This window comes from Tribolium madens, unplaced genomic scaffold, assembly GCF_015345945.1.
Source record: "Tribolium madens isolate multiple individuals breed KSU strain unplaced genomic scaffold, Tmad_KSU_1.1 Scaffold_11;HRSCAF=98;Tcas5.2_LG3b, whole genome shotgun sequence".
Taxonomy (NCBI): Eukaryota; Metazoa; Arthropoda; class Insecta; order Coleoptera; family Tenebrionidae; genus Tribolium; species Tribolium madens.
This window is the reverse complement of record NW_025400975.1, coordinates 5,527,985-5,538,386: the sequence shown is the minus strand read 5'-3', so window position 1 is coordinate 5,538,386 and position 10,402 is coordinate 5,527,985. Positions and strand designations below refer to the sequence as shown.

Genomic DNA, 10,402 nt, shown 5'->3' with positions numbered 1-10,402 from the left:
ATTTTCTTTAAGAGCTTTTACTCACTTTTTATAAATTTCTAATTGTTTTAATTAAAGAAATATTCTTACATTATGGAGCTACGTCAGCAAAACTTCGGTCAATAAGTAACACCAGGTGTAAATCCCATAATTTTAACTAAATAAAATGACAACAAGAAAAGATAATAATTTTAAAATTAAATTTTTTAATCTCTTTTTTGCTCCAGTCAGTAGTCAATTTTTAATAATAGCTTGCTTATTCTACCCTTTCACCTTCTTCACATCTCAAATTGAAGTAAAATTATTAAAATAAATATTAATAGTTCAGTAAAAATTTTAAAAAAATTTGTGGCTTCTAAAAAATGTTAATTCGTAAAAGGTTTTTTTAAACACAAACATACCAGACATAAATAAATGCACGATTTTTGCTTTGTTGTTCGAACATTTGCGTGGTCAATGTGGTTTTTATTTTTAAAATACTGAATTATTTTTGAATTATTCACTCGCCATAAAATTTTAGGACTGTAACACTGATTCATCAGTAGCTATTCTTATTAAAATAATAAAATGTCGGCAGGAATCCATCATGTGGAAAATTCCAATTCATTTAGGAAACAATAAAATTGCTATAAAATATTAACAAGCTTATTAAATTTTACGTGGGGCAATCAAACGTGGAATTACAATTATAAGTACGTAAATAAAAACGCGATAAAATACAGGAAAACAGTTTTATTTAATAATTTTAATATTGTTTTATGATTTACTGCTATCGGAATTAATTATAACTCACACACCCTGCTTAAAATCTTAGCTTAACATTTGAGATAGGTAATCTCTTGGTCCCTGCCTCGACTTAGACTAATTATCCGAGTACATAATCCTTCTCATTGTTAAAACTACATTCCCGATGATAAGATGTTTACTTTGTTTGTAATAAGTTCCTAGAGCTTGTGTATATTTTGGGTGTGATTTTAACCTCCGCCGCCACTGCTTTGCTGAAAAAGTAAAGCTTTTTTCAAGCTGAACACTGAGCGTCGTGATATAATATCCCGACTTGAATGCGTGGAGCAGATGGTTGGTTCTTGTAAAGCAGCAGGTAGTCAATTATTAAAACTTGTATTCAGACCGTGTTTTGTGCTTGACTAGCTGAAAACGTCTTCTAGCAAGGAACAGAAATGAAACCAAACTTTTATAAAACAAATATGGTTTAATAATATTTAGAAATTATATTACATTTAGGTACATATTTACAGATTTACGTTATATAAACATGGCGAGCAACAGGAATAATAATTCTGGTTATACAATTCTAATATTAATTTAACATTAAATAGGACAGTAATAACAACAAAATAACGGGAGAGGGTAGGGCCGGTAACACACTAATTGCAAAATTTTGGGTGAAGGCCGATATCGAACAATATGGTGGTTTGTATTGGTCGTCCGATTTATTATTACTTTAAATTGAAAATATAACACACTTTACAAGAACTGGATGGCTTGTAGTCATTGTCTCGATGTCTCTTCAGGGAAAATATGTTTTCTTGAGCCGATCATTTTTCTCAATTTAATGTAATAACTAATAACTAAAACTACTTATAAATAAATGAGCACCTTTGGTTCTGGTAATACAACTAAACTCTTGAATCGAATTGTCACGTGGGAGGAGACAACAAAAATGCACTTGGAAGTATTCAGACTTTTCTATTATATTAATTTATTGTAATAAGACTCTCATTGTTTGAGTGGAAGAAGTGATGGGTGTCAATTCTATTCAAGAAAATAGTTATTTATGATCTAGAATTGCACATTTCGACGTAATAAAGCGTATGGGAACCATCTGGGTATATTTTCACACTGCTTTCTCATTATACAATGATATAATACTCATCGTTTCACTTTCAAGCGTGCAAACTATAATTAAGGTAAAACCTTAACAAATCGCAGTGGATTCTTGCATAGGAGAATACATGTAATAACTATTGTTGATGCAAACACGTTAAAAATGGAGAAATCGCTCCTTTGTGCTGTGTGAACTATCGAAAGAACCCAAATTTACAAAATTACCTATTTACACTTTAGAATTTGTCGTTTCTCATAACAAGGGATTTAAAAAACCTAGCCGTTTCTCAAAATTGATATAAAACACTCACTATTTCGAAAGAGGCAAGCTTCTGGCTTGTACAACAGTGTTTTCAATAAGAATATCACAGAGGGGTTTTCCATAAAACAACAAAATGGACGTGTCGAAAGTCTCACTAATCTAATTTTGATACTGCATTGTTATTATTAGAGAAAACACTGCACCGAAAGTCGGAACAAATTAAAAAATGTACATTGACTACCGAAGCACTTTTTACCTCGTCTTCTTCTTCGACATTTTGGCCAACTTCCGTCTTTTTAAAATCATTTCGTAGAGGACCTCCAAGCCCTCCTGGAGGCCGTCCCCGGTGATGGCGCAGGCCGGTTGCACGTGCCACAGATGGCCGCCCCCACTGCCCAACTCCGTCAAGCCCAGYAGCTTCTCCAACTCCCGCGGTTCGCGCGCCCCCGGCAGGTCCTGCTTGTTGGCCAGCACAAGAATGGGCACTCCGGAGTTTTCCGGGGCTTTGACCGTCCGCATCAACTCCATCTTGGCCTCCTCCATGCGCTCCACGTCCACACTGTCCAAAACAAACACAATGCCGTCCGTGCACCGAGTGTATGATTTCCACAGGGGGCGCAACTTCTCCTGGCCGCCSACGTCCCACACGAGGAAGTTGATGCCTTTGGCTTTGCCCATCATGCCTTTCACTTTCTCGCAGTTGAAGCCTATCGTTGGAACTGTGTTCAGGTACTGGTCGAATTTTAAGCGGTAAAGGGCGGTGGTCTTGCCCGCCGAGTCTAAGCCTAGCATCACCACGTGGAGGGTGCCCTGACCTGATGGCAACGCATCAAGCAGCGATGTGTTTTTGCCCATGTTGGCACCCATTGGAAAGTCAGTCTTGGAGTTACATCGTGTCGGGGCTTGTTGTTGGGCTTCTGCCACTCCTTGAAGCTTCCAACGCCGACACTTGGCTCAATTCCATCGTTGAGGGTTTAGAATCATCGCGGGAGGATCTGCAACAAGAATAAGCCGGTTTAATTTAATCGAYGCGTTTATGGTCGGGATTTAAATCAATCGGAGGAGATAGTGTTTATTTCGTTTAAATTCACCGCCTATGAACACGCCTACGATCGGAGGTATTTTTAGACATAAATTGTCATGAGACCTAATGGACTATTCATACCAGATAGCGATTTGCTKCAAGATCAAATTAAAAAGTAAATAATAAATGTAGCTAGAACTGGACCCAGAGACTCAAACCTTTTTTTATACTCGTACCATACAGAAAACGCAATGTAGGTACCAAAATACATACACACGTGTAGCTTTTTGATTTATAGAAAAATGATAATACAAAACAGCAGATACGTCTATTAAACATACCTACCTAAACCATTTTTTTCTCTGTTGTAATTCCATAAGAACTTTTTCTACTGAAGGTCATAAGCTATACTCGTATGTCAAAACTTCTTTACTTTAAACAAATTAATACTAACAGGATCGGTTGCATTTTGTTATTTCGCTTAAGATAAGTGTTTTTTACCTTTCAATAATATAGTATTATTATCTACAGATTAWTTTTTAATTGTAGCGTCATCTTTTGATAAATTATTTTTTACCCTATATAAAAATCAAAATTAATAAATAAGAAAAATGACAAATTTGSTAATAAACTGCTCAACAATTGAAGTGCATATTAGGAAATATTTTTATTTTTTTTTAATTATTTTAATTCAGTGTATATTAAATTAAAAAAAAAACAGTTGCAATAAATAAATTTCCATTCTCAGTCAAACATGGGGAAAATAATCAATGAAAAAACTACAAATAAAATGAAAAATTAATAAAAGAATTAACTCCTAAAAATGCAAATTCTGACATTTTCACCGTTTCTATAAAAACCTAGTATCGTGGGGGACTTATTAGGTCTCATACTCTACTTAAATGACTCATTATCATTGTCAAACAAAGTCTTGAGATATGGTTTGAGGTATGTACCTATTTATTGTACCTAAAACCGTGCATATTTTCGTTTAAGAAAAAAAAGGCATAAAACTTAATATAAAATAAAACACAAAATAAACTTTCGAAATCGTGTCTATTGTCAGTATGTACTGCTATTCTTTTAACATGCATTTTAATTGCGAATTTTAGAAATATACAGGGTGTCCCACGAGTAATAATGAGCCTGAATTTTTTTTGAAACAACCAACATTACATTTCATAGATAACGTGGATATTAAAATATTTCATTTTAATTAGTTAAACATAGTAATTGTATTTTTATTTTTGACAAATTTCTATCAGTCAAAATGACTACTTTAGTTTTAGAAAGTCCGTCTATTTGAATATCGCTCTGGATAGAAACGTTTTTCAAATATTTTTCATAAATGAGAATCTTGTTGGTCTTTTCAACAAATCTTAGTAATTCTCACTAAATTCTCCAAGGTTTAACTTTTTATGAATTAAAATTGAAGTGTGCTGTTTGATCACTATGTTATCTTTGAAATGTAATGTTGGTTGCTTCAACAAATTTTTCAGGCTCATTATTACTCTTGGGACACCCTGTTGTTAAYATCTACTTCAATTTTTGAGTAGTTGAGCAAGATATTAAAACATTTTGAACGAAAAAAAATTATAGAAAAAATTCTACATACAAGGTGATTCAAAAGTGTCGGACTCTCTCTTGGGTGGTGATAAATGACATCCAACTGAGTTGACAAAAAACGACAAAAAATTGTTTTTTTTTTCACGAGATAAAACTCTTCAAAGATTAGAAGTATTTGACCCTTCTGATTAAGTAATTTTGAATTTAGATAGCGGAAACGGCAGATCTTGTAATACTGAATAGATACCTGTTGATAAAATCATCAATTTGTGTTTTATGGTGTAAAAAAACATTTAAGAATAAACTAGCAGTTTCAACAATAAATTAAATCTAACGATATCGGAAACAAAAAAAAAAAAACTAAGATGCCTACATGATAATATGAAAATTGACAGTTCTGTTTTTTTTTTCAAAAAAAAAGCTTGAAATAAAAATCTCAATTCAGTTTTATGCTTAGCTAAAAGTTTCCTATCACCATTCGAGAGTTGATCCGACATTCCTGAATCACCCTAGAATACAAATAATGCATTTCTGTACCCAAGAATAAAAGTGTACTAAGACCCTTATTCTCTAATTTTTTGTTCATAAACGATTTCGTTAATGAACGAATGGGTTTCAACGAATGTTGTAACGACATGTTTGAATTTCRTATTTCGTAACCTTATCGTTAAGGGAACGACCTTACACATTTTTTCAACGAAAWGTCAATATTTTTAATTCGCTAGTATTTATTCAAAACGTCATTGATGTCACAATGTAAGTTTATTAAAGTTTAAAAAGGGCTCGCATCGACAAAAAGAAGAAAAAATCTAAAACAACCATTCAACAATTTGAGCTACAGTTAGATTTGTTGGAGAACAACTCCCAGTTTAAAAAATAAATTTGTAGCGGAGAAACACATTGCCCTAAGAAAGGCACGGAAAAAATTAATGATTTTTGGTGATTCTGTAAGACAGCTAGGTGGAAAAAAATTAAAGCATTATATTTTTATTTAGAAGAAGATGAGTTTCAACTACCCACTCCATCAACTACCTAACTTTTCTCCGATTTTTTTTTACGTGGACTATGGGTGAGTGATATTGTACCAGTGCTACGTTGTCCATTTAAAAAAAAAAACTTGAATTTTAAGAAAAAAAAAATCATGCGCTAGAGTATTTGTAAATCTAAACATTCTTCAAAATAATTCATCAAACGTATTAAAGAGACTGCTGGCGTCTTTTAATTTTTTTATTAACTGCTTGTACGTACATTTGTCTAAAATAGGTACGAGGATGTTTTAAATTTTTATAATAGGAAAAGCAGCAACAGTGATACAATAATAATAAAATAATAATTACTTTCTTTGCAATTCTACGAGAAAATAATCTAAAATATGACCCATATTTCATAAAAACTCAAAATATTAATTCGTTGAGTCAACTACAACCTATTGAGTTTTCGTTCGTCAACGACAATTTTTAACGAAATTATCGGTACTCAACGAAAGTAGTTTTTTTACAGAATACGAAAATTCGTTCTCCAACGAAAATCACTAAGGGTCTTAGTCACAAAACCACAAATACGAGATTCATCAAATTGAAAATTTTAAAAACCGTTACGTTAAGTTAAAGTTAACATCATTTAAAATGCGTATCTTCGTAACTATCAAAGATAGAATTTAATACTGTTTTGCACCAGAAGACTGGGAAAAAATAATAGATAAATCTGTGGAAACCCAATTTTAAAGAAATTTGGAGTTAGTACATTTTTATTCTGGGGTACAGATTTGTTATTTATCGTATATTTATCATTTTTCGCAGATTCTACCTTTGCTGTTTGAGGTACAAATTAAGAAGAGCAAACGCCCCTGGAGTTGTGAAACTTCTTCATCTAAATGTCTCTACGCATACGCTTCAAATTCGCTTCTTTCACTGAGCAGATGTTGCGAGATTTACAACGCATGTAAATGCAAATCTCCTCTATAAGATTATCATATCGTAGAAAAATATGGGTCGTAAAGTAAATATAAATTGTTAAATGCACAATTTTCTMGTAGGATGAATAAAATACAAGTTTCGATTTTTCAAGTCGTGAAGTTATGYAAACGCGATTAAGCCATCACGTATAGTGTACCGTTTATAAAACAAATGTGATTTGATAAGAATAATCGCAATGATATGGTATAGATTTAGCTGCAATCACTGATGAGTACAGTTAACTGACTTCGTCATGGCGAATGACCCAACATGGTGCGGGAAAATCGATTCTTGTAAATAATTTTATAAGTAATTTGTTGCAGCATAATGTGAGGTAATTTATGAGCTCGTAAGTTTTAATTGTCTTAGCGGGATATTTTGCAAAAGCGCAATGTTGAAAGGTTTTATTAATACAACATAAGTAAAATATGCACCTATATTTCCTTATGAGTCTTCACAGAAAAAATACAAACACTAAACAAAATTCTTACGTGTATTATTTAATAAGTTCATTGTAAGTGACATAGAATAATTAATTTGTGACGAGGTTTTAAATCCATCCTAATAAACACTGATATTTTTACAACTCCTCAAGGGACCACTCMTTTCGGAGATTATTCTTCGTTYAGAGAAAGTTGCTTCGAAAATTTCTTTTGAGGATTTTTCAGGTTTGATGAAAATAATATGAAGGCATAAACAACAATTAAAACGGTTAACATTACACCGTTAATTATTATACAAGCTGACACGAGGCAAATGCAGTTTACTTGTTGCATTATCCATTTTGTAATGCTGATATGGTAGCGAATTAAAATGCATTCTTAATTTAACCATCAATTAAAAATTTAATTACAGTAAAGAATCTTCCTGTTCATCTAAATTGTTAAAACTCATTAAACAAGAATTTCATACCGTTGACAATGGTTTATGTCAACAACGCAAGAAGTTTACCTCGAAAGTTTGTAGTTTCTTGAARCTTTACCCCAAAGCGTTAGCTAAAAATTGACAAATTCTTATTTCGTTTTTCTTATAATTAATACATTTAAAATCTAACTCATTCATTAGTAGCAGTTGTAAATTTTAATGAAACACTTGTGTTAAATTAAAAATTTTACGGAAAACTTTTTCAAATGGTATTTTTGCACTTAACGTGATGCATATTAATGACTAAACATTTTCAATTTTCAATTTCAATATTTATTAAACTCTGCACCAATTGTCGGTCCTTATCAAATATCCATTTGTGTCAGTAATTGAAAGTACAATTTTCGATAATCAGTAATCAATTTAATTGCAACCCAAAAAAATGTGAAAATTAACTTTTTTTGTAAAAAAGTGTTTGATGCAATTAGTATTTATTACCTACAACCACGTCGATTGACAACTGTAGGTAATAAAGATAATAAAAAATGTGAGATAAAAAATATGAGTATAACAAACACTTCAATTTATTATTTTTTAATATTACCTACAAAAATTTCAGCAATGTTAAGATTACATCAACAACATAATCTTATCTACATTATTTTGAAACATCTCCTCCAACCAAACCAAAATGCGTAAAAATCATAACTGAATCCATGAAATGATAACAAATAAGTACTTTTATTGTAGACTTTGTAATTTATTTTGTAAAGGGTAACATTAATATTTTCATGTTACTTTGGTATCGTCCTTTAAAAAAAGCTTATTTGGGTTTTAAAACTTTTACTTTACAAACAAAACACCATTGAAGTAAGTGAGTTTCAAACTCACAAAATTCGTTATACTTTTTCGAATTACACACAATCTTTGTTTTAGACTTTACGGAATAAAAAGCATTCTCGGGTCAGAATTTTCAGGACTGAGCTTTTTTATTTCTAGTTTAAAAACTCCCAAACTGCAAAGTAAGCGCGAGATTTTTATGCAAAATTAATTGAAATCAAAATCAAACCAGAGATTTCTTTTTTATTAACTCAAGGTTTTCTTTTTCTGAAACTTTTTTATTTAAATCACACATCAATCTTGTAGTGTTATTTCAGAAAAGAATGTCATAAATGTGATCCCGTATCTGCGGTTTTTCCGTTAATAATTTTGAGATTGTATCCTGATCCACTCCAGGCCGAGTTGCGGTTGAAGAATCTTGTGGTCTTAAAACAACCACACAAAATTGTGGCTGACAATTTAATATGAAATAACTCACCGGTAAATTCGTTACTGTTCAAATATGGGAATTCTCCAGTCGACCACTTCTCAGAATTCACCACTATCATGATCAATTGAGCGTTCCAGTGTGGTTACTCTAAGACAAAGGTTATTGCTTTACTGCACTTTYACTAAAACCCAACGTTGTAATCCCGAATGGAGGGAGCGCAAATGGGCCTTGGCCCTTAGCTTTATTATTGATAAAGCTATTATGCCTCGCTTTTATCGCTGTTTATCCAGCTACTATGACAAACATGTAGTGGGTCGTGTATTTGGCCGAATGTGGGTCGATCATTGTACCTATTTGCACAAGAAGTACATAAAAAGTCGCATGAACGATGATAATTTCAGCCTACTWATGAATGAAAGGAAGTGTACCAAGGTAAAACAAGATTATGTGGATATCGTACAGGTGTCTGGKGCACTTAAAATGGCTCGTGCTCTAACTGTTATTACAAATAAAATGTCGGAAAGTACAGCAACCTGTATCTTGGAACCGCTAGCTGTTTTTCCTTCAATGAACAGAGATTTGTTGGAATGACCAACTGAGAAGATTATGACGACCGGCTTTCGTGACGTTGTCTCTTAATTGCTTGATTTGAGAAACCAGAAATTATTACCGCATTAGAAATTACAATGTTTACGTAAGTCACGTAATTTGTTCTTGGGTGTTCAAGGTGGCTTCTTTGCCCAATTAATTGGTAACGGCTTTCAGATCCTTTGTTCAATTCGACATGCGGATCACTATTTCGCCGTTATTGTCATTGTTGGAATTGGAAATAATCAAGGTTAAAAACTGGTTAAATATGAAGCAATACGCCAGATTTKGTGAAAATGAGGCTATCATTATTCTGATATCCTTACGATAAAGTAATTATTGTTTAACGGTTAACTGTTTTAACCATACCATGTTAAACGACTGGAAAGATATTGTCAATAGCGTGAAAGGAAAACTTTGAACTTGCGATGCTTCTCGCCAGTTCATCCAATTTCCTCTAAGATTTATTTTTGCAAATTAATTTTACACCGAACCTTCTTAACATCATAAAGAAAGAATGAATATTAAACTTAACTCAAATAAAATTCATTCGACTGAAATGCAAGAATCAAATAATAAATCAATGGTGATAAAATTTTGTTTCGAAGTGTATTTACGAAAAAGAAAATTTAGTTTTTTCAACTTCAATTACAGGGTGTTTGGGGATTGCGAGCAAATATTTTAACCACTAAGAGAATTTGTTATGAAAAGTCGAATTGAAGACCAAACAAATTCCGTATCCAAAGTTTATTCTTGCAATTTCCCCCTACGATTTTCACGAGCCGTTCAGTGTGTCTGTCTTTGTTAGTTGGAAGTAAAAATATCAATGAAAATAAATTGCATTGAATGTTGACCGTGAAAGTTTTTATACAGAAAAAAGGAAACTTTTTGTCCAAAAAAATTATCACTTGTTTACACGTGTCAGTTTAGTTAGTCGTTAATGCGCTTACGGGTGAATTGTGCACATCGATTTGAAATCAAATTGTCAACCAAGTCATTATGGCCAACTACTCAAACGCGAAATTAACTAGTATATGGACATCACTTCC

General features: G+C 32.4%; 1 protein-coding gene across 1 annotated transcript in view; it reads right to left on the bottom strand.

The window, feature by feature from the left end:
• Window positions 1–1,169: 1,169 nt before the first annotated feature.
• LOC123009138 (ADP-ribosylation factor-like protein 4A) overlaps window positions 1,170–10,402 on the bottom strand; it is a 17,074-nt gene continuing 7,841 nt past the window's right edge. The window contains exon 2 of the mRNA XM_044405300.1: window positions 1,170–3,081. Coding sequence (XP_044261235.1) covers window positions 2,339–2,953 — 615 coding nt within the window. The 5' untranslated portion in view covers window positions 2,954–3,081 and the 3' untranslated portion in view covers window positions 1,170–2,338. The remainder of the gene's footprint in view (window positions 3,082–10,402) is intronic.